The sequence below is a fragment of the Acomys minous genome (genome assembly GCF_964271855.1).
Source record: "Acomys minous genome assembly, chromosome: 8".
Classification (NCBI taxonomy): Eukaryota; Metazoa; Chordata; class Mammalia; order Rodentia; family Muridae; genus Acomys; species Acomys minous.
Window position 1 is genome coordinate 113826189 of NC_140489.1, and position 25590 is coordinate 113851778.

Here is a 25590-nt window from a genome sequence, read left to right on the forward strand (position 1 = left end):
TTGTGTTGTTCCATTCATAAATGATTAAGGGCAGCCACTTGTTAAGTTTTCTCCTCTAGCTTACCAGTGTATTTAGAAAAGAAAAGAAATAATAGAATAGACTCCTCCCATGATAGAATTCTGTGTGCAGTCTGCTCAAGTTTTACAAACTGGTGGCAACCCACTGGTCATTCTGAGAAAATGGATTAAGAGTGGTTCAGCGAATGGGAGAAGAACTGGGTAAGTGGCTACCGGATTAAAGTCAACCAAAACCAGTCCTCCTATCCTGTTGTGATGGTACACAGCCTTAATTCAGGCACGCGGTGTGGGGAGTCAGGAAGATCAGGAGTTCGAAGCCAGCCTTGGCTAACTAACCAAATAAAGCCAGCCTGAGCTGCAAGTCAACCCTATCTCGTAACATAATAAAATAAACAATAAGTAAAAGTGGATAAAACCGACATTGCACCAAAACCAAGGCTACCTCATAAAACAACTAAACAAGATATTGAGGACATTTTACTAGAAAGCACGCACACTTTCATTAGAAGCTATAAAAATCCACAGAGAGGAGTTTAAGCCAAACCCTAGATTTGGTTCAAAAGGGTTCAAAGTCTGGATCTATCATTTCTTAGTACTTTGGATTGTTTTTACTCATTTTTCCCCCACAGAAAATTTAATTGCACATTTAGTTCGCATCAACCATCAGACACTGATCATATTGGCCACTTCCACTGGTGAGCAGGAGGCTCTTCCACCAGTGGCTGGCATTTTTTTCTTGCCAGACTTTGTTCATTTTCAGCCTGAAGAGTCACCTCTTCTACTTTGCCACCCTGAAGCGAGTCTCCTACTTTTTTTAACATCTGGTTCTGCAGTGACCATGTCCAGCTTCTCTGTTCCGTGGACTTTCTATAGGCGGCACATTGAGGGAAGTGCTTCAGGAGACCAGCGTTCTCCGTATACAGTACTGTTAGCCTCTAACGTGCAGTGTCGCTCTCAGACAGTCCCAGGCCAGTAGCCTTCCTCGGCAAACCTGCCATGGCAGCTCCGCGTTGGCTCGTTTTGGTTTTCCATTTTTCATCCTCAGTGTCGCATACGTGTTGGCACATTATAATGATAAATGTATAAAAATTGGGAAGTTTGTGGACAACACAAGGCTCCTATGGAAAGGCCTCGGGTGATGATTCAGAAGGAGCTCATGATTTTAACACTGTGCTGTGTCTAAGCTGTGAGATTTTCTTCATTTGCCGTGGGAAATTTTTTATATAACTGTATCATAACCTCAGATTCTAGTTAGAGCAAGGGAAACGAGATTAAACCAGCAAGTACAGCAATTTGGCTACATGGTAAAGAAATCCTTTGCACATGATCAACTTAAGCTCTTAATAATATGAAGTTATAATTTACAACTGTTTTGCCTCTGATCAAGTCTTATATTTTATAATTGCACGAACCATACATATTCAAAGCAGCACTGTCATAACTTAGGCTTACATTGGCTCTAAAAAGGGTAATTACTCCAGTCAACAGGGTGCCCCACTAATGCAGAAAGTCACTGAGGTCCCCAAATCACTCCATCCAAATCTCTTACATTAGCAGATGGCCTAGGAGAAATGTATTCCCATATAAATTAGCCCAATCCTTCAGTGGCCTAAAACCAGCCGATAAAATTATTCTGCTATAAAGTAAGTTCAGAAGTGCCAGATGCAAAGCCATGCATACCAACTGCTCTTCCTGTGAAATGATAACTGCTGTAATATTTTTTTTGTCATTTCCAATTTGCTGGCACACACACCTTGGTCTTCTGATCACATCAGATTCTCTTGATAACTTTGCTTTAGCTGCTTTATTACATATGGTTTCACTTTTTGTTTTGAATCCCAACACTGACCAGTGTCTCATACACCTACATATTTATTTCATGGAGTCCCACACAACAACGTAAGAATACTTGCAATATAAATAGCTAAATGCCAAGTATTTATCTTTCCTGATACGTAGTAGTAGTAGTAGTAGTAGTAGTAGTAGTAGCAGCAGCAGCAGCAGCAGTAGTAAAAATAATAATATAATAATAATAAACAACTTATGTAACATTAAATGTTTATATGTTTTCTAATTCTTATGTATGTAAAAATTGACCATTGTCAGGTATTTGTTAAGATGCCTTGACCATTCCTTATAATTAATAAAGTCATACACCATACCTATAAATATAATTATTGTCTAAATTAAACTACATTAACTCATAATGTAATATAATATATTGTGTCTCGAAAGTACCTGTAAAATAATTTGCTAAGCTACATGTTATGTAAATATTCCAACCTATTTAGTTTCCTCAGCTCAGCATTTTATATATCTAACAATAAATAATCATAATCTCTTAAATTATCTCCCAAAATGGTATTATTATTGGGCCACAACTAAGTAATTAAATTTGATTTGTATCTACATTAATTAATTAACCTTCACATTCCCCAGAACAGTTAAGCTAATAATAGATCTTGGAAGACCAAATTGTGTTTTGTTAAAATTATTTCCACTAAACTGGCATCATTAGAGCGTAGCCATCAGTGGTGCTTCCCATGTGTGGGTAGCCTCTACCAACCGCAAATCACAGCAGTGCCTTCATAATTTATCCATTCATTAGCTGTTAACATTAGGCAGAGTTCCCCACTGAAATTTAAGAGCACTCAGCATTGGCTTTGACTTCAGCATTGACTGAGCTTCTTTGACAGCATGTTCTTCTAATTACTGCCCTTAACATGCATCCTGACAGTGTAGCTTTAAAAGCTTTCTTGGTAATACATTTTATTGGATATTTTAAGTAACAAATTGTTACTTATCAGTACTGTACCCAAATATACATCTGATCTTAGAAAAGGTCAATATGAAATAACTCATCATTTATTTAAGAATATGAATGAATGATTATAGACATTGTTACACATTTAAGCAGTGTCTTTAATACTAAAAAGCAAGACAAAAGATTAGGAGTTCTTGGTATCCTTACTACAAATAGAAATGTTGGTCCTCAGAGTTCAGGACAGGGCTCAATTGGCAAAAGGCTTGATACATAAGCATGAAGCCTTAGGGCCAGATCCTTAGCCGGTATGTCAAAAGGAAGGACGTGACATGGCTACACACACAGGTAAATTCCAGAACTAGGAAGCTATTCAGGAAGCTCCTTGGAGCTCCCTTTGCAGCCAGACTGATCAGGTGGTGAGAGATTCATGTTCGGAGAGAGAGTGTGTCTCAAAAAAGAGACCGAAGCGAGATGGAGCAAAAACAACATTAACATCTTGCCATCACAAGTATATGCTCACACATGCACTCATCCACACACAGAACATATGTGCCAATTTTTTTTTTGATGTATTCTTAATAAAAGCTAGGAAATGTTGAGATAACAACATATTAGCCTGAATTACGCTCTCAGATCTACTCTACATTTATGTAGATATGGTTCCATGTAATTAAAACATCAGTGTTATTATTACACTTTGTGTCTACATTTAAAAGCTTAATTCAGAATAGTACTGTTCAAAAGAAGCAGATGGTGACTAAGATCTCTTTACTTCTAGAAATCAAACAATCAATAAAACTATACTGCCTCTGTCCCTGTCGCTGATCAGATTGGACCCTATTTCAACCGTGGTTAATGGACCCTTGAAATTAGATAAGCTTTAAGTCTAAGCTTTGCTATGAATCTCTTTATGGTGCCCTGAAAAGAATAATAAATTCAGGCTTTGTGCAAGCATTAAACAAGCAAAAAACATGTTTCAAAGTACTCAGTGAAATGCTCTTGTGTCAATAGCTCCGGCTGTATACTGTCAGTTTAAAAGAAAGTCACCTCTCAAAACTAGTAACATAATGGGGGAAGCTAGAATCTCTCCCTTGACAACAACCAAGCCGAGTGCACACATCCACCTTCATGATCCAAAAGTCTCTTTATTCTGGATCCTACGTGTGGTGGACTTAGCTTTGGAGAACATCATCTAAGGAAAAGAGATTCATTACAAAAAAGAAGACAAGAAAATATCAGTACTTCTAAACTGCTGAGGATCTAGCACAGCTAAATATATTTAATAATTTTTTTCTAGAAATATTGTATTCAAGTTCTTGGTACTTATCTCAAGGCTAAATCTCAGTCACACAAAGAAATGTATAGGACCAACAGGCCTACTCAGCCCCTGCAAATCCTGGTATCCCTGAAGTTCTACGAAGCCAAGCTGAAACCTTTTTAAGATTAAAATTCTGGGAAGGACAAAAAAATGTAGGGCTGTAATATCATTCTACTTAAAAATAAAGGGGAAAATGGGAGGGAGGGAGGAATGGGAGGATACAAGGGATGGGATAACAATTGAGATGTAATATGAATAAATTAATAAAATATATTTTAAAAAACGCTTTTCCCTTTCTAACATTTCTGATTTCATTGTAGAGAATATAGTTCAGTAGGAATTTTCTCCACTCGTGGTTGATCTAGAAAATCCGGGGCCTGCAGAGAGACCCACACAAGCTTGAGGATCTGAATTTGATTCCCAGCACCCTGTAAAAACCCAGCCTGGTGAGTAGCAGTTGTGATCAGAGCATGGGGAGGCGAAGACAGGTGGGTCTTTGGCAGAGGCATGCTGTCCAGCCAGCGAGTCTAAGGCTACCGTCACCAGTGAGCCACAGATGAGTGAGACTGTCTCAGAAAACTACATCGAGTGCATCTGAAGAACAACACTTATGGTTGCCCTCAACACATATGCACACACACACACATACACACACACACACACACACACACACACACACACACACACAGGCAAAAAATGACATTAATGTTTATGAAGGCTCACCAGGTCCACCAATTTTTACAAATTTTCAAAGGAAACATCGACTTGTAAAAACGGAGCTTGGCAACGGTCCTACCTTAGCAAGAATAAAATCAATTTAATTGCATTGAATGAAGGTTTTTAAATGAAGCTTGGCAGGATGTTATTCCATCAAATCACTGTCCATTTGAACTTTTGAGACCTTCTTCTGCTTATGCCACCAAATAGAAGATTGCTTATTTATGTCTTGATAAAAAGCTTAGAGAATAGAGTCAGCGAAATAAGCCTTAAAAGAAAGCATCCCATGTCAAACAAATGAACAAAACGCTCACCAGCTTTGGTGCAGTTAATGGTTACTTTTGGAGCTCATTAAAATTTTATACGGATTATGGGTACTGTCTATTGCTGAAGTTATTGGAAAATATAGTGGGAAAATGAACAAGTGGAGAAATAAAATAGATGTGTGCTAGCTTGACCAAGATGAGTGATGAACCCTAGGAAGACATTTTTTCTTGAATATGTAAGATGTTAATTTGCCACGATATTCTATTTCCATAGCATACATTTACCAATAAAATATATCTGAATAGGTAGGAACTTAACAACATGAAACAGTTCCTAATGCAAACACTACCCGTCTCCACATACTCCATGAAGGTGGTGAGCATAACCGCCTCTTTCTTTAATGTCAACACGCAATTGACTTCAGTGACCACTCATTTCTATGGTAAAACCTCAAAGAAACCTAAGGACCCCAGAGAGCCCTTCAGGAAAACCTGGCTTCCTCTACCGATCCCCCCATATATTTTTTCTTTTTTTTTTTCATACTCTGTAGCAGGCATGCCATTCTTGGTGAGCATATACTGCCATTTGAACATATTATCTGCTGCTGGCACAAACTTTAACCAGGTTTAGAGTTCATCTTATTGAACATATTTTTCCATAATTTCCTAAATTATCAATGTTCCAATCAACATTGTTTTTCAGTATGCACAAAATATCCTACCATGTCCTCTCTTTTGTCCTTTCCTTCATTCCAACCTCCTTTTCTCCCCTTTTTGATCCTGTCTTTTCCAAAGCTTACTCTCGAGGGTGGAATACAAAACTGTCTCCCAGGCTAGGCAGGAGACCATGTTCTCTCAACAGCGGCTCTTGATAGACTAATCATTGTAAGTGGCTACGCGATGTTACAGCAAGGCATCAAGACAGGGTAAAGCATTAGGAAGGGGAAGGAAAAAGTCGCCTTTTTCCCCCCCACATCTTGGTCTCTGTCCCACTTCCTCATCTACCAGCATTCTTGCTAAGAATCTTATTTCTGTCTCTATTGTATATCAATAGGGTAAAATGTTCGCATAATCATGTAAAATAAAACCAGTCTTGGAGCTAAATAAAGTCATGTTGGAATCCAATTGATGAAGCACGGTTGACCACATCATGTATCATAATTCAACATTAGCCTAGAAGTAGATGCATTGTCATAGAGTCTCGTAATACACAATCTCAAATAAGAGTCATAGAAACATTCAGTCAATCCCAGTACCCAGGGCATTCCCAGAGGTGTTCCAATTTTAGATTTTTCCAAATTTGTACACAGAAAAGAAGTTAGTAGCTTTTGTGATGCACTAAACATTTGTTTTCAGTGTTTACATATACACACACATGTATATGAGCGTGATTCAGAGAATAAAACTTTTCAACCCATCTTATGTAACCTACTAAATTGTTCACAAATTTGTTTGGTCGTGCTCTACATGCTTTTACATACACAAAGTATGTAAAAGGGCAAAATTTTTAAAAATGATAGCAAGATTTTGTGTATTGTGCATATTGAAAAGAAACACCAATGAGAGCCCTGGTATTTTGAAAGTAATATTTCTTAATAACTATGGTTCCTTGAATCCCATTTGTTTAAAAAAAAAAGTAGATGCTCATGTGCATAAAGATGCATACACACACACACACACACACACACACACACACACAAAGTAACTTACACAATTTCATCATTCTGGAATTCGAGCTCTCCACACGTGTCCTCAAAGTCCTCCCCTCCTCCTCGGGCCGTCCCTTCGATGGTTTTATAGGGAACGATAACATTTCCTCGCGCTCCAGATGTTCTCAAGACCTTCACCTCCATGATGCCAATGCTCTCGCTCACGTGAGTCACTGGTTCCTCAAACGTAAAGATGCCCGCGTGGTCATCGTCAAAAATAGTTACGGTGGCAGTGCAGGGTGACCCGAGACAAGCAAGTGCAGAAATGTGATTGGCTTCCAGTATGCCATCTTCTGAAGCTTCTGAAGTGACTCTGACATTGCTGAGATGCACGAGGAAGTTTTCATCTTCCTCAAAGATGTCGTCATCAATGATGCCGACTCTGATTTCCTTCTGGGCCTCGCCCGGTTTGAAGATCACAGTCCCTTCTGTGAATTCGTAATCAGACCCAGCATTGGCTGTGCCGTCTTCTGTTCTGAAGTCAACAAACACAGTGTTGGTCAAGTCACCCCCTCTGCGGACAATGGTGAGAGCCACAGTACCACAGTTCTCTAGACACTGGTATGTCCCTTGTTCAAAGAAGACCTTACTGACGGGGTCGTTCTCAGCCACATCAATGTTGACCTCATGCAGGCTGACAGCCTTCCTTGCTTGGTCAGCTGCATGCCTTTTCAAAATGTTGCCAGCTCCAGTCATCAGGCGAGTAGCTTGAATCCGGTAAAATGCTCGGCTTTTTTGCTGCTGACTTAGGACTTGATAGTTGGCTAATTCTATTAATTGCTCAATTTCTTTTTCTGGATGTTTCTGCTTAAGTTCCTTCAGAATCCTTGCCATCTCACGCCTCGCTTCTTCATCATCTTGGTCCCTCTCATCAACTTCTAAAACCAAAGCGCCATCTAAGAAATTGTCAACATGAGAGTTGACCACTTTCCCATCCATTTCAATTTCAGTTTTGGAAGCTGGCCTGTCTCCTTCATGTTCAATAATCATCCCCCTCTGCTTGCCAGCCCTATACCGCTTGTAGACATACTTGTAAAAGAGAAGCCGCCGGTCTGCTACCCAAGCGAACACAACGCAGATGGGAAAGAAAAAGAAAGTAAGCAACCCTTCCCAGACCTCCACAACGCCAGGAGAGATGACAGACAAAATTATATACAGCCAGGTGTAGGCAAAGATGCTCCAGGCTGCTGTCACAAAGAACACACGCAAATGCTTAATCTTCCTTGTCTCTCCATCAGGGACCACATAGACACAAAGCGCAATGATGATGAACATGTTGAAGGCAGCACTTCCCACAATGGTGCTGGGACCAAGGTCCCCTGCGGTGAAGTTGTGGCCACACACTTCAATGACTGACAGGAGAATCTCAGGAGCAGAGGATCCCAGGGCCATCAAGGTCAGGTTCGACACAGTCTCGTTCCAGATCCTCACCGTCGTCTTGGTGGTCTCTCCATTGGGCTTCTTTATGGTTATTTCTTTTTCTTGAGACGTGATGACCTCTATGGAGGACATGAACCGATCGGCAATGATAGAAACTCCAAGAAACATGTAGACCATGGCCACAAAATACACAGTTGCTCTAGCAATTTTATCCCCAAAAGACGGGTCTTGGGGTTCCCAAATGGGCAAAATTACCCCTTTCTTACAGTAATAAGAGCCAGTACATTCAGTGCTTGCATTTCCTCCTGGTTCCGTCTCTGTCTCCGCAGTTATATGGTGAACGTGGGAAAACAGGAGAGCCACCAGAGCTACCAGATGAAATCCCATTGAAAGCCCGGGTGGGAGACTTAACCGCAGCATGTTGTACAGTGAAACTTCCAACAGTCCCAACCTACTGCAAAAAAATAAATAAATAAAATAAAATAAAAATAAAGAGGGAAAGGAGAAATCACATCATTAGAGCCAAAACATCACTAATAACTTATGTGTATTATTTTTTTTTTACCCAAAACTATCTATCTGTATGTTGGACAGTCACAAAATCTTTGGGGAATCATTATTTTATTCTAAGAATCCACCAGTGACTGAACAATCTTTTGTAAAATTTACAATTCACTCTCACTGTTTGTGGATTTCCCACATGTGGTCCCATTTATTGAGCAAGACAGACAATTGGCTCCTTGAAAATGACAAGTCCTCATTATACTGTAGCTCTACAGAGCACGTGCTGATGCATGCTAACTGCCAACAATAACAGAAAGCACAACCTTTGGAGCATTAAGTAATTTCTTCCTTGTTGCTCAAAAGTGGATTTTTTTTTTACATTTGAGTTAGTACATTACCTTTGGAAACTATTTCATTGACAAAAATCACCTTATTAAGATTCCCATCTTGAAACTCAGACTCTGACTAAAATCCTCCCAATGCAAGTCGTGTTGATTATCTGAAATCCTGAAGTACACTGTTATTGTGTTTTGTGCAAACACATCCTCCTCCAAGCTTCCTTGGAAGCAGAAATCTCCCAGTTCACTGGCAATAAAGCTCAAAGGTCTATGTTCTTGTGAGGGAAAATATTTCACTGAAAATGAAGTGTTCCCCCATTTTAGGTACAGTTTTTAAAAGCATGTTTTTAATCAGTGCACAGTCCCCGTCTTCCCACTTCAGCTGTGTCATCTGATCGGCTATCAGCTTGTCCTGTGGTTTTCCATGAGTATCTCTTCACACTTGAATATACAGGCTGCTTTGGAAGCTGCTGGCAGTGTGCAACAGGCACAGAGGTAGCCAGGCCTGGGCTGAGCTGTATGGAAGAGCCTGGAATGCTGTGAAGTCAGCCGTACGGTGTTCCTTCTCTGTGTGGATTGTCATACTTTCCATGATCGTTCCAAAACACACATTAGTTCTATAGTGGGATCAAGTGACTAAAAAAATGCAGAATTGATGATTCCATCTAAATTACCTCATGTAGCATAATAGCTGTCGCCACAAAGTACACATATGATGAAGAACTGTTGGCAGTTAAGGACATGGCGATAGAGTCACTGAGCAGCACAAATAATGATAAAAGTGAAGATGTGGACTGAGTCACCTAGGTCCTAAGTTCACCCACTAGCTCATGAAGAACTCAGCTGAAACCTCATATTACCTCTGCCTTTAAGGCCTGGGATTTGGAGTAAATGCAAAGGAACGGCTATAATGACTCTCATCTGGAGTGTGTCAAGGAAGAGTCACTTATGGCACCCATAAAGCATGGGGGAAAAAAGGGGTCACAGTCAGAACTCTGTCATCTACGGAAAGTTAAAGCAAAGTCATATATTCTCGTTGTTCCAATCTGGTTGGAAGCCACCTCACTTTTGCTGATGTTTTCTGACCCATGTCTGTGGTGGATGGCAGAAAAATCACATCAAATCCAAGCCAAAAGAATCTCTTGCCCAGCACATAGCAGGGGACCTCTTGGATTCTGCCATAGCCAGGAGTCCCTTCTGGCTCATAATTGATGAGAGATTACTTTCTTTCTTTATATTCATACACACATACATACATACATACATACATACATATATAATTTAAGCAAAGTATGAGACATTCCTAGTCAAGTCTGTCCACCTCTTTAGTCATTGCAGATTTTGTGTGGACTGTGAAATATTTGCCTACAATGAAGGGACATTCAACCAGCTAGTAAGACGAGTTAACAATCTGATTCCAACCTGTGGATCTACTTAGGCCACAAATATTTATGTGTTTACTATGAATTTTGCATTCAGCTCTTCTTCTCTCCCGTCCTCAATATTCACTAAGGACTAAAACACGCATGTCTGTCTTCATTAACTTCTGTTCTAATATGGAGGCAACAAATAAATAACTGTAAACATTGTGGAGCACAGACAATTAGTTAAAAACAGAGACTGTGTATCTAGGTATGTGCACAAAAGGCATGCCTGAATTTATATTGGAGCTCAAAAGATGAGGTGATATTTGAGTAAAGTCCAAAGGAAAGGAAGAGATAAAGCCTTGTAGATACCTAAGAGAGGTGGATTCCAGCCAACTACATATGGGAAAGGTCCTAATAATAACACTACTTGGTAAGGTTTATTGAAAACCACAGAGAGAGCAGTGTGGTGAAGGAAGTGACTGAGAAGGCCAGGTCTCTGCAATATGGAGGTATTGGCCTTGGCAAGAATGGAAATAGGTCCCCTGGGAGAGGCAGCTGATCAGAATGTGCTATCACATGGTCTTTCCAGAAGCATCTCTTATCTGGACCGGTAAAAAGTTGACTGTGGGATCAGATACAGAAACAGGGAGCCTATAATAAGATCTGTGTTAAAGGAGTTTGATGTCTGGCAGGTATACAAATTAAAGATCAGACAGCTAACGTTTAGAAAGGAGAAAGCCTTTGTAGTAATCCCTTCGGAAGATGTTCAATGCAAAATGTCTTGAGAACCTAAAAATATAGGAAAGAAGGAACAGAAGAGGCTGTGCCTGTCTCTAAGTCACCAGACTTAACTATGCTCTCCAAATTACTGTCAAAGGCAGTGCTCCGCTTTTCATGCGTCAGTCAGTTTGAACTTATAGAAAGCAAAGAAGATATTTTCAGCTACCATAAAATCCCTTGTTGGTTTTTCGTGCCCGCCTCCCTGTAATCAAGCCTAAACACTTGAAGTCTTCTGAAGACCTCTTAAGGTGTGATCTCTGACCTTCAGCGTGTACTTCTTCCTATATGTTGAGACAGACAACACTGGCTTATCTCTGAGCTGTTATAGACTGCTTTCTGTGCCCCAGACTAATCACTTTTTTTTTTCTAACAAGCCTCAATTTTTTTAAAAGGCACAATAACAACTCACAGTCAACTTCCTGAGACTAAGACATTCCACATACAAACATTGCTGTAGAAATCATGCTAAGTTCTTCCTGTACATCAATTATTTATAATATTTACAGGACACACTTCTGTGCTATACTGTTCTTGTATTGAGGTCTCCGTGACAACCCAGGCAAACTAGCACCCCTGTGGAACTTTTTGGTACCCTGACAATAACTCTATGTTGAAATGGACTAAAGGGTGGTTAGACAAGTAAATTCTATACTGGAGACATAACTCTTTGTTCGTAGTGGGGTAACTGAGAAGTAGACAGGTTAGCGTTTGGTGAAACTCACACACAGTGTGGATCCGTGAAAGCATATTAAACCTTAGTCTGTTTCCTAGAGTAGTATCATTAGCTGCTCCTTTGGTAAAAGGTGAAGTAACAGGTGGTGTGTTTCTGCTTGAACTAGCCCTTCAGAGAGCCTCTTAGAGTAAGGAGAACTGCGTTAGCATCAGTCTCCTGGAAGGTTCCCAACAGCCAGGATTTTTCTGTTAGGATTAGACAGTGAAGCAGGCTAGCATCAATGACAGCACAAGAGCTGGCATGTTCCTAGAGACAGCTGCCCCGCAAGCCTTAGCCTTTAGCAATTGCCTGGCAACCACTTCCTGTGTACACTGTCAGGGCAATCTCAGGTCCGCCAACAAAAGGCTCTGCCCTCCACTGCTGCCTTAGCCCATAGCCGACACTGTCCTTAGCCAGAAGGCTACCAGACGTACAAAGGCAGGTGGATCTGTACAAATCCATCACCATGATCAGTGTCAGCGAGAAGAGGGGGACAGGCGAGGGGGTGACCCAAAAACATCGCAGTGATTTTCAAAAGGGGACAGCACAATAATTTGTGAAATCAGTGTCTACAAAACATTGATGTAACTTGTTGGCAATGACGCAGCTGGAAAGAGCTCTCTGGACTTCGGTTTCGGTCTCCATTAAATTAATAGCCAATCCAAATATCAGGATATGAATAGATGTTAGATACAAGGCAGTTTGCTTCTTGCTCCTACTGCCTCCCTTCCCCCCAGGGTCTTTTTCTTCATTGTTTAACTAGTTTTAGCTCATCTTCTTCACATATACCTTCATAAAAGTAGAGTAGGGATGTAATCTAGGGCCTCAGACAAGCAAATATACATTTTACTTCCTTCCAGGCCTTCTTACATTCGTGTTCGGTGTCCCAAATACTAGGACAAGTGTGGGTTGATTGCGAGGGATTCAGATTAACAATAGCCAAGGATCACATAGAAACATCCATTCCTCCATCCAAATTACAACTAGCATTATGTCAAAAGTGCCTGGATGACCTTCTATGTGCTGCCTATTTTAAGATCAGACAAAACAGCGGTATGACATCCATGCATATTACGGAGCTGAATGGTAGTGACAGGCGATGGCAAAAAAAGCCAACCAGTCACATATATAAAAGGGAAGGTTATAGCTGCAAGGAATAGAAACACACGGGCAAGATATGTGCTCCTCAAACTGCTGCTTTAAAGAGAAAGAGCCTCCACCGCAAAGACATCTAGGAAGAATGCTTATTCCCTTCGGAGGCTATAGTCAGTTGTGGCTGTCAAATAGTACATGACTCAGATGAAAGCAATGGGCTTGATTCCCACCAGCCCAGCTCACCGTTGATTGGCAGCTGGTGTCATTCTTGCCGACTGAAATCGTCGAAGCTAAGCAGCTAATCTATTTCTAAGGCAACAGTTAAGCATATGTAAACCTTTATCTACGGCCCACGCAAGGACTTCCAAGCTCCTCTGAACAAAGAGCGGACAGCAAAGGATGATGGTTCTTTGCATCTGACCATTCCACCCAGAGCCTTGGCTTTCAACCTTAGGCCCTGCAGAGCACAGCCAGACTTCTGAGAGGACTCACTTTCCACAGTCACTCTGCACTAACACCGTTGTAATTTACCCTCCCCCACCACCTATCAAATAGAGCAGAGGATCTTTCAAGAGCTAGGCTTGTGGAGGCCAGATGAGGGGCCCATGACCTTCTCTTTGAACTAATAAAAGTGGAGTCAGGACCCTGTTTCATGTCAGAAAACACCCACTCAAGTTGCCTAGCAAGGGAAGCCAGTCGGGTAAGGGTTAGGCAACGCAATCCTGAAAAAGGAAGAAAGATTAAAGATACAGGATTAAAGCAAATGAAGGAGTTATGGAGAAGCCATCTGTCCCACATACTGGCCCTTCTCTCTGCTTTGTCCGTAGCCCTTTATTACTTTTACACGATGAAAAATTTATTCAATGATTCTATTTATTGTCATCTTACCTCAATCGACTCAAACCTTAGAGCAACCCAAGTTTTTGTTTCTTGTGTGTATTTATTTTATTTTATTTTATTTTCAGCGATATATTCCTGGTTCCTGGAGTCAGTATCGGTGCATAAAAGATGCACAGCACACACTTGCTGGATGAATAAGTCTCATAGGGTCATATGCTGAGTCATCAAATCCCTGGTGATGTATCAGAAGCTGGGAATTGGGCCTGGGCTCCTGCACTTAAACATATTCACTCCGTGAATTGGATGTGCCCTCAATAAGCAAAGGTGGGCACCAGGATGAAAAGCCAATGGTAGTGTCAGCCAGAAGACAGAAAATCAGTTTTTCAATCACATGGCAAAGAATTTCCAGTTGGGAAAGCTGGTCTCTAGCATGGAGAGAGGGTGCTCTTCCAAATCCTGTGGTTCTAGGGTGGCCTCGGGTTTTCCTATGGCAGCTCTGTTTTGCAGATTGAATGCATGGTTGAGAGCGCTGGATACTGTGAGCATACTTAAGGAAGCATCTGTCCCCTCTCCTTTCAGTATAACCCAACCTCTTCCAATCCCCGCCATGCTAGAAGTCCTAGAAAATGGGTGAAAAATTAAATTTAAATACATTAACTCCGCATGCTAATGGGAACATGTGGGAAGGAAGAAAAAACTGGAAGACAAAGAAAGGCTTGCAATAGAAGACAGAGAGGGATTCAGAGAAAAGACACTTTGATAATCTGGGGGCTCCATTAGTGGTCAGTAAGAAATGACTTCAGTGTCACCATCCCTTGTCTGTATTGTGCATGTCATGACTGCACTTACAGCAGTGATGGCCATAAAGGATTAAATAATGGATAAGCATGTTCTCTCTCCTCTCTCTCTCTCTCTCTCTCTCTCCCCCCCCCCCCGTGTGTGTGTGTGTGTGTGTGTGTGTGTGTGTGTGTGTGTGTGCGCGCACGTGCGTGCGCATGCCAGTTTCTTTTTCTTCATCTCCTTGAGCCATCTGTCAGTGGTGCAAGGAGATTTGTATTATCATTCTTATTTTACAAATTAGAAAAGTATAATACATAGTTTATAATACTTTGTTGGGAAAGGTCATTCAACCTTAAATGCTATAAAAAAAGGATTTAAAAAAGTATGGGTACTTGGCATTATATGACAGTGAGTTTATTTGTTTATGTCTACAAAGGGTTAAATACTGTTGGATGAAGACAAAGGGCTCTGTATTTAGATAGGTGGTATTTAATAAACAGGCAGCATTCTTTCCCATATGGTTACATGTGTGCAGACTGATTTATCTCCAGGCTTTCCAGGTTTTTACTCCTGTCTTCCCATGGGGGGGGTCATCAGCTGAAGTCTGATGTCCAAAATTATTCCAACATCATGTGACACACTCAGTGGTTTTCAGTTTGCTTAGGAGAAAACCAAAGGGTGGGAAGAAATTCTAGCAGGGAGGAAGGTAGCAAAACTAACAGAAAAAAAAAAAAAAAAAAAAAAAAAAAAAAAAAAAAAAAAAAAAAAAAAGGACCTGGCAGGGGAACAAGAGGCAGGTAGGAACAAGGCAAAACTATATTTTTAATAAACCAGAACTTTTTCAAGGATCTCAGTACAGCTTACAAATTCACTGCCTTATATCAAAACTAATTTAAAAAAATTAAACCGGTCAAGAATAAAAGCAAACAAAACAAAACAAACAAACACATAAACAAAACCCCTGCAAGAACAACATGTTCTTCGTTCATGGCTTCACTGACTTAGCTTTTCTTAATCCCTCACATGTGCCAACCTCTTCAGCACCATGTGGCAAAGATGAGAAAATACTTTTCAATGCAACTAGCACTTCTCAGGGTGTAACTGGGGTTGAGGCATGGACCGCCTTTCTAGAAGGACCTTTTCCATTACTAAAGGATTGCAGAAAAAGAAGGGTTCTTTTGGCATCCCAATAACATTGTTGAACACTCAGGTGAAGTACCTGGAAGTTCCCAGACTCGCGTGTACTACATCCAAGATTCTAGAAACTTAGACCATTGCATCTCTGGGCCTGGATCCGGGTATTTTAAGGGTTACCTCATGGAGTCAGGAGCCTTGACTCCCTTGTACCCTCCGGTTCTTCCATGGGCCTTCTGGCTGACAACAGTAACTACTTCGGATGGAAATCTGTTTACTGTCAACCTTGAAGAGAAATAGCAGCCTTCCTTTGACAGTTGGTTTTTATGTGCTGGAAAAGAATGAAGCCACGTGTGTGCTTCTATATGTAAGTTATTTAAAAAAAACTGTTTTCCACCAAAATCTTCTCCATCTTAGACTGGAAATGTGGAGTGAGATGGACCACTGAATAAAGTGCTTGTCAGGCAAGCGTGAAGGTCAGAGTCTGCATCCCCAGGACCAACTATTAGCCCTTATAAGTGTGACAGCCTGCTGTGAGTCCAGTACTGTGGACGTACATGAAGGAATCCCCAGAGCAAGATGGATAGCTTGTCTGACCCACTGGTGAGCTCTGGGTTCTATTGAGAGACCCTGCCTTAGAGCAACGGAGAAAGACACCCTGTGCCAACATCAGGCCTCCACACTCGTGGTTCTGCGAAGGCAAGAACATTCCATAAAGGATGGAATCTAAAGAGAAATCTCTCTGGTGCATGGAAGGAGGGGTAATCTGAAAAGATCATATGGTGGGAACAATGGCAGGAATCTTTGTCTCATCATCATCATTTCTCCCCCAAGTCATCTGGAGGCAATAAAACACCTCAGGTACACAACGGATAGACTTGTAATGTTCCTGCAGACACAGGCAGTTTTAAGGCAGTGTGATCTTGGCACCATTCCTTGAAAAGACGTGGAATAAAAGCCAGATGGGAAGAAAAGCAAAAGCTGAGCAGGGTACAGTGAGGACTCCGAGGCAGGTGCGTCTGCAGGAATCACACACTCAGGAGAACACTTAATTAAGGCAGTGGAGCTAAGTTAGTGCCGGAGGATGGCAGGGCAATCGTGTGCTTTGTAAATCATTAGGACACCGGTGTGGAAAAAAAAGTTTATCACATGGCGTTGCCTCTTACAGACGAGATGGGAACCCTGTTGGATTCCAACGGGAAGGCCCTTCCTGACTGGGTAGAAGGCTAGAGGATGAGGAGGTCATAGATGATCCTCAAGGGGGAGATGAAGGCACCTACAAATTACCTAATTCATGATCGTGCTGCACCCCAGTTCTGCCTCTTTAATCAGAAAAGGGCTGTGATTGCTAGACACTGTCTAGAGCAATGCCTGACCATTATGGAAGTTTGCAGATGGCAAACGCCATAAAACAGGTATGCAGGACCATGAACCCTAGATCAGATTTGAGTAGTGGAAAAATCTACACTCCTTAAATTATAGGCTTTTCATAGGCACTGCCTGTATGCCCCAGTCTTAAACTCCAGAGTTAATCTGACCTGTGCAGTTGCTCTTTTTACTTTCTAGTGTGCCTCTTGGAACAGGAAGTTTTGCCTATATAATTCGATTTCAAGATAAATGATACCAGAACATCTCAAATGACTTTCTTTTTGCCAATTAATTTATTTACAAAGAAAATGCTTGTTAAATGAGTATAGTCTGGTGAATTTAATGAGCCTATCCCTTGCTTCATCTTTGAGTTCAAAAAACCTTTCTTTGGAGATGGACTTTAACATTAAAAGTAAGTCTTTTTCTTGTTTGGTATCAATCTCTATCCACAGATAAATCAGATGCTCCTGAGGATAGCAGAAGTGGGAAGCAAAAAGAATATTTTTAAAAAGAATATAAAACATCATATGTGATACATAATAATCAAGTATATAAATGTTTCCATTATGTGGCTCTTTTGTCAATATTCTATGCTCAGTTGTGGAAAGTTCCTGACAGAACACTCAATGGGTTGGCTCTAAAACCACACACATATTCTTCTAGAAGCAGTAAAATGTCAAAAGGGAAGTCGGTTTAAAGAGGAACTTGTCAACTCCTATTATTCAACAGAATAAATGGAGTGCTGATGGCCTGTGGGAAAACACAAAAATTTACACAAATCCCTAAGCAGTTTATGAAACATGTATGTTCCCTATTATATAGGAAATGCGGTGTGTGCCCTTCAAACCAGCTACACATATTTATCTTGGAAAAACTGTGTAGATATCAGCTGAAGGGTTATAATTTTACTGTTAGGAATAATGTTGAAACTACTTTATTATCCCCTTTTTCTGACAGGTGAGCATCTATCACAGAGTTAATCCTGAGAGGAGATACTGGGAAATCTAGGGGGAAAATGAGTGTGGAGGAAAAAGGAGAAAAAAATCTAGTCATTTGACTCATACATATAATTCCTTTGCTTTGCAGTCCTTTGCTTAAGTTAAATAAAAATCATTTCATCACTGTTAATGAGTAGCCCACCATGCAAGCCTCTATCCACCCATCCATCCATCAATCAATTCATCTACCCACCCACCCATCCATCCATCCATCCATCCACCCATCCATCCATCCACCCATCTATCCACCCATCCATCCATCCATCCATCCACCCATCCATCCATCCACCCATCTATCCACCCATCCATCCATCCATCCATCCATCCATCCATCCATCCACCCATCCATCCATCCATCCATCCATCCATCCATCCATCAATTCATCTACCCACCCACCCATCCATCCATCCATCCATCCATCCACCCATCCACCCATCCATCCATCCACCCATCCATCCACCCATCCATCCATCCATCCATCCATCCATCCATCCACCCATCCATCCACCCATCCATCCATCCACCCATCCATCCATCCACCCATCCATCCATCCATCCATCCATCCACTCATCCATTCACCCATTCATCCATTTACCAGGTGCTGAATGCCTGTAAAGTGTAATTCACAGGTGTTAAAACTACAAATGGGATAAATACAATCTCAGTCCTCATGGAATGTCTCCCCTCCCTTAAAGCCAGCAACAGATGTTACTCTAAATTATTATCCAAAAACTGTAATCATTAGCTGTGGCAAATTCTCTTTAAGAGAAACAATCATATAAAAGTAGAGCCCTGGGGCTTGATCTCTAGGGTTTTAGTGAAAGGCACGTGAGGAAGTAACATTTGAGCTATTTAGACATTTAGAAAACTACAGGGAGTCTGGCGAATAAGTTACTTCAGTGCAAGGCTTCAGCTGACCCTGTGGCTTTCCCCTTCTGGATAATGGGATTACTCACAGACCTATCTTCATATGGGGGGTGGGTATGAGATCATATTTGGAAAACACTGGAAAGAGCTTCTTTGGTTGCTATGAGATCTTCCCTCTTGGAAGTCAGAGCTATCCAGCTGCCTGTAATTGCTTTCTGACATGCCATTCTGGGGAGAGGGGTAGATGAAGGGCTCACTGATCTAGAGACTACAAGAAATGAAGACCAAAGTCAGCCCTACTGATGACATTTGGACAAGCCCCTTCCATTTACTCTCTCCCACTCAGCTGTAGACACAAGGGATTCTGCTAACAGTCTGGAGTTAAAATACTCTAATCCCACATTTTGGCATTCAGTACCACTCATAACACAGCACCTGTCCACTTCTCTGGTCGGCTGTTTCCGATAGTCAGCTGAGCTACTAAATGAAAACACTGAATATGAATCATATTTTCCCTTCTCAAAACTTTATACCTAACCTCCCTGATTCATCCTTAAAGCCAATTTCTCTCTGTAAATTTTCTTTACTACTACTACTACTTATTGTTATTGTTGTTGTCATTATTACTATTACTATTATTATTATTATTATTATTATTATTATTATTATTATTTCTCCTGGGAAAGCCCTTCAAGTCACATAACTTTGTTCTCCATTTCTCAGTCAGAAACCTCAGGCTGATAACTGCAACACTTTTTCAAAGCCACGTGTCACAAAAGTGACAGACTAGATTCTAAAACAAGGCCGGTGAATTTCTAGGACACCTCTCTTGACTCTATACCAACTGCTCACTAATGTTGCATTTGCAGCCTGCCTCCCATGCTCTACTCTGTATGTCAGGAATTGAGAATCCATGCGTGGCCAATGGGCCAACACCAGCCTGCCACCTGGTCTTGTAAAGCCCATGAAATTAAAATGTTTTCCCATTTTCAGATGATTGAAAGCTGGAATAAAGGAATATTTCACATTTCAAAGGTAACTCATGAGATATTCAGAGTCGGTGTTTATAAATAACTTCTTAAGAAAAATAGCTCTCTCATTATGTGTGTACTGTCTACGTTAGCTTTCTTGTTGCAAGAATAGAATTGGATGAATGTGACAGACCCCATGGTCCACAAAGTCAAAATCATTTTTATCACTATTAGAAATATATATATATATATATATGAAAAAATTGGGGTCTATGCCATTGTATGCATACTTACGTCCCACCTTCCCAAGGCTACAGTCTACATCTTTTAACATATTCATATAAAGGCACCGTAGGGACAAGGACTTTCATTATTTATCCCTTAGGTTATGGATAAATCATTATAGAATACTTGTGTTACCGAAACTGCAGAATTAACATATTATTCCCCCCACAAAAGGCACAGGCTTATTATTATTGTTATTACTATTTTTTAATATTTTATTTAATTTTAATATATGTGCATTGGTGTGAAAGTGTCAGATCTTGGAGTTACAGACAGTTGTGACCTGCCATGTGGGTGCTGGGAATTGAACCCAGGTCCTTTGGAAGAGCAGGCAGTGCTCTTAACCACTGAGCCATCTCTCCACCCCCAGTTATTACTATTTTTAATCATTATCATGCCTCCTCAAATAGACAAGAAAAATGAGCTGAGAGAAATGTTGAATTCAAACAAATATGTGTATGAATGAAAATGCCTGATGGCCTCACAAACCTGTAGGCTGAGAATACAAAGGGCCTGGAGTTGAAAGGTCAATGTCCCCAAACAAAAAGCAATATCTTAGTGTTCTTTACTCCATGGGGAATCCATGTTAAATATCTAGGCATCCCTGAGGCTGGAAAAAGAGCCCCGTTTCGGAAGGTCTTCTACATAGCCAGAGAGGAAGAAAAGGAGTCTTGACCTTGATGGAAGAACTTCTGGGTATCACTCTCTCTGCAACCTTACAGCCATTTGATGTTAGGTACTCTTTCTTCATTTTTTTATTTGTAAACAAACAAACAAACAGAAAACTGTATGCCATCTAATGTGTTTTCTACTGACAAGCATGGTCTGAAATGAAAGCACTGATTTTAAAAAAAATCTCTTGAAGGAACTACATGTTCTGAGAAGAAAGGCAGAAAACATTCCTGGGGAAAGAACCTTTAAATTTGTCCAGCACACACAAACTTCAGCTCTGGGGTGGTCATGATGTCCACTATAGGAAAGGTATTTTGAACAGGACAAGATACTCCTGAGATATAGAATTTATGAACTCTTTGATGCCATTTATAGTGAAGGCCTACAAAGCCAGTGTCACTTGGGGAGGAGAATAAGCAAACCAAGGACCTAAACCTGTCACTAGGCTTAGATGTTCTACACCAAGGAATGAACACAAGCCGAGGGCAGCCATTTGTTCTGTGCATCAGTGAGGCTCTGGGGGGGACCTGGAGGAATGCAGGGAGAGTGCCTCAGAGCCATCGATGATAAATAAACAAAACCGCCTAGAGTGGTACCAAGGAATACCCAGTATAGCATCACGCCTAAAATACCAGAGACCTAGAGGCAGAGGCAGGAGACTTCAAAGCCCACTTGGGCTCCATAGTGAGCCTTTAAAACAGAACAAAAGATAAAAGGAGAAGTGAGCTGATGGGAGATCTACCCTTTCTAATCCCTGATGGTTGGGCCTCTGTCTTTCAAGGCTATGCCGTGAGTCCGTAGTGAATTTTACTTTCAAATGTGAAATGCATTTGGACAGTGCCAAAAGCTACTAATTCTCCTGACTCAACAGTACATGTCCACAGTCCTGCAGGGAGCAGGGCAGACCAGTAAGCATGGAGATGCTCGTAGCATTGCTCTATGGTTGTCCTTGTCGTAAAATGCCTAGGACATGCTTCACATGATTCAAAACTATTAGGCGTATTGGTTTTCTAAGCCCTTTACCTCTTTATGATGATCAGAAATACCCTTTCCTCCCCCCCTCCTCCCTGTTCATCCTCTCTCTTCTCCCCATCTTTCCCTTTCATCTCACCCAGAACTTCATTCTTTTGCAGTTCAGATCCTACACAGCCACGTTATTTCATCTACGGGTATTCTAGATCATGACAAGAACCATGAAACCTGGAGCATGGCTTTTGTACAGTCTCTTATTCACCCATGACCAAGTCATTCACCTGCACCATATGTTCCAATGTGTATTTTCTAAAAAGCCTAGTGCAGGGCCATACATACACCAAGTGCTCAACAGATGACATGGTTAGATTCATGTAATTTACTGAATCACTCATTGCCTTGCTGTTTGACTTGATCTCACAATAGATTCAACAACAACAACAACAACAACAACAAAAGGTATTATTTGTGACCTAGCCTACAATGGCATGAAATCTGCAGAGTGACTACTCTGTCCTTTTAAGATGACTCCTGATATTTATATTAATTTCTCAAGATCTCTTGAGTGTTCAGGGGACCATTTACCTGAATGAGCATCAGGCTGTTTTTATCTAGGTTATCAGTGCGAATGCTGCGAAATGTTACAATACAGCAACTCCAGGATTTGAAAACTGTCAATTTACTCTGAGAAATACTCTGCCCATTTCTCAGAAGACTGAAAAGAGACTACCTTTTCAAGAGAAGATTCAAAGGTTGCTCAAGAGTAAAACCTGAGTGTAGGAATCCATGTTTGTCTGCCTCTGGTAATTTTCCAGTTACTGACCCCTTGTGCAAAAGCTGTGCTCCCAGTCACTAGGCTCCTCCTTGTACTTCCCCATCAGAAGGTCTTCAGAGGGCATTCACTGGGCAGAAGTGCAGTTTTAACTCTTTCACTTCCTCTTTGTCTTGCAGTATCCCAGGTCCTCGGGACTTTCTGCCAGTTGGTTGCACGAAGCATTTCTGGTTCACAAATCAACACATGCTAATGGCCTGTAAAGATTCATACAGAGCAGCCCTTTGATGGCCAATAGCTCCGTATTTTGTTAGGGATCTGTCAGAATTCCTTCACTCAAATGAATGTCTTAATAATGATTTCAGATTCTATGTTAGCCAATGGACAAAGGCTTTCACCCTATGACTGTTTTACCAAACTCGAACAACTTATTATAAATGACGTACTGGCCCCCAACCACAGAATCATTTTCCTTGCTTCACTTGTCAGTCAGGGTGTTCCCTTCCTTTTTTTTGAAAACTGGGCAGGAAATAAAGTAAAGATGTGTGTTATTTGAACCTTCACCTACCTTGTTACTATCTGGACTGGAAGGACCGAGGACCAAAAGACCAAAGGATGGTTGCAAATATGAGTGCAAGGCAGCCAGCTTCCAAACAGAGTTGACAGGGAAGAGAGCAAGACTGTTGAATCAAGACACTCTATATTTGTATTATGAATTCCCTTGGTGAAAGCATAGCAGTACGCAGTGATCCTAGAGGTCTCCAAGTCAGCTGCCTGAGCTGCATATAAGTAATACTGAGAGCCTACTCCTTGCGTAGTACAGTTTCAGCATGATGCACATGTACACATGAGAGGCTAGAGGCTGGGAGAAAAGAGAGGAAAAGTAGGGAAGTGGCAAGAGAGGGATGGCCAGAGGAGGGAGAAAGGGAGGGAAGGAAAAAGGGAGGGACACACAGAGAGGTGGGGAGGGAGGGAGGGAGGGAGGAAGGGAGGGAGGGAAGGAGAGAGGGAGGGAGGGAGGGAAAGAGAGGGAATGGAAAATAATTCTACTGCATCTAATGAGGCCCCACTGGACTAGTCCTGAGTTTAAATCAAACTCCCACAGGCAAAAGCTAAAGGCTCACATTTCCCAAGTCTAGTCCGTCCCAATGGGTCGGAAAACACCTGAAATCTACTTCCACTAACTCTCAGCGACATCTCCCAGGAGCCAAAGACCACTTTGTTCAGAGGGGAAAGTGGGAACAGCCAGTGCTGTTAAATCACTGGCCTGCTTAGCCTTGGAGGCCTCTGGGAATTCCAGCTGGAGAGGCAGACAGCTGAAAGAGCACTGAGAAGACAGACAGCATCCCTGAGTCTAGAGGAGAAAGCCGGGGAGAATACTCACCACAAGAGGGAGCACTAGAATTTGGTCAGATGGGAGGTTAGTGGATAAATGATCTTCCTGGGGAAAGGGGTGTCTAACCATGGAGATCCAGTCATGAAGTACAAGTACGGCTGGTGCTGAGCAATGGCTAAGCAAAAGACTTTATCCCTAAGTGACAGAATGTAGCACCTGTTCCACTAAATTATTAACAAAACAACCGCTGAATTTTTTATTTGAAAGAAACATACATACGATACCTGCAACCAGATGTAATATCATCTTCTCTAATTTTTATTCTTTTTGCTATGTATTTAACTTCCATCTCAGTTCAGATCTTATTGATACCTATACCTGCTTTCTGCTTGTATATGTTCTCCCTCTATATCGAGCACCCAGAATGAAGGCTGGACACACCGAATATAACAACATGAAAATGACACAGGTGAGTGTAAAAAACACTTTCTTTGCATCGCTCATGTCTTCTTTTGTTTTTGTTTTTTCCTATCCATTCTCTTTATAAAGGAGCAATGCAGCTTATAGAAGTTACAGAGTTCTTATCGTCATTTATTTTGTCAAAGAAACAGATTAAACACTGAGAGGGAAGGAGCCATGCGTTTACTTCGCAAGATAAATAAAAGTCTATTTTTGTCGATAAAAAAACCATGTTAAATATAGCTCGCTAACAAAAGCTCTTTCAATGTATTTTATTGTTTCAAAACACCATGAGCTTGAAAGAGCAACTAGTATAGTTCTTACGTATCTGTCCTCACCTTTCTTTGCTGTGTTTAGTTGGAGTAACAGCACCCACACTCTTTCCTTCACCTTCATGGTCAACAGAGTTCCACTTTCCTCTTAATCTAATCCCAAATTGATACCATGGAAACTACTCCCCAGTAACAAACAGTAAGGTCCACAGATAGACGGGGGCAGGCATGAAATACACCCTTCTACGCTTTAGCCCACTACTCTCTTCCCAGCCCCATTAAGCAGTTTTCAAGACAGAGTAGTTAAGACTGATCACCCTGGACACTTACAACCTTTGCTGTGTCTGGCCAGTTCAGCAGCGACGAATGCTTTATTATCTCCGTTCAGCTCTTTTCATTTTCCTCTCACACTTTTTCTAAGAACTAATGATTCGTCCTTAATAAAACGCAACAGCCCTTTCAACAGAGGGAAGGATCAGAGATCTCTTTCTAGGGGAGATCATAAAGAGCCCAGAAATCCAGGTGGACCTCTTAAAGCAGGCAGAATTTGTGAAATGAGAATAAATTAAGAAAGCCCATCTTTCTGAGAGCAGTGGACCCTCCCCCACCAGCTCCCTCACAGAACCCTAAAGATGGAGCAGGCTGTCCTTCCTTCCTCCTGCCTTCACAGCAGGCTAAGACCCCAAATTAAGCAAGTTTAGCAAACAGAGAGAGCAAAATCCCAGTAACACAGGAATGGAAAGAGGAACCCAAAAGCAGCCGCCGAGCAGCCATCCGTCTTCCGGCTTTGTATTCTTATCGAAAATGAATGAAGACTCTAGATTTATGCCCCTCCCCCAGTTTCCTTTTTTCCTGCAGAAGAGCTCTGAGGAAGGAGGTGCCTATAGAGCGTGT

General features: G+C 41.3%; 1 protein-coding gene across 10 annotated transcripts in view; it reads right to left on the reverse strand.

Annotated features, from left to right (window-relative positions):
• The window catches only part of SLC8A1 (solute carrier family 8 member A1), a 361990-nt gene that overhangs the window by 265546 nt on the left and 70854 nt on the right, over positions 1-25590 (reverse strand). For 6 of the 10 annotated variants that reach the window (XM_084792250.1, XM_084792245.1, XM_084792243.1 and 3 more), the window contains one exon: positions 6794-8623. In XM_084792250.1, coding sequence (XP_084648376.1) covers positions 6794-8592 — 1799 coding nt within the window. In that variant the 5' untranslated portion in view covers positions 8593-8623. Of the gene's footprint in view, positions 1-6793; positions 8627-25590 lie in introns of those variants that run through there. The other 4 variants (XM_084792249.1, XM_084792247.1, XM_084792246.1 and 1 more) reach the window with 1 other exon arrangement.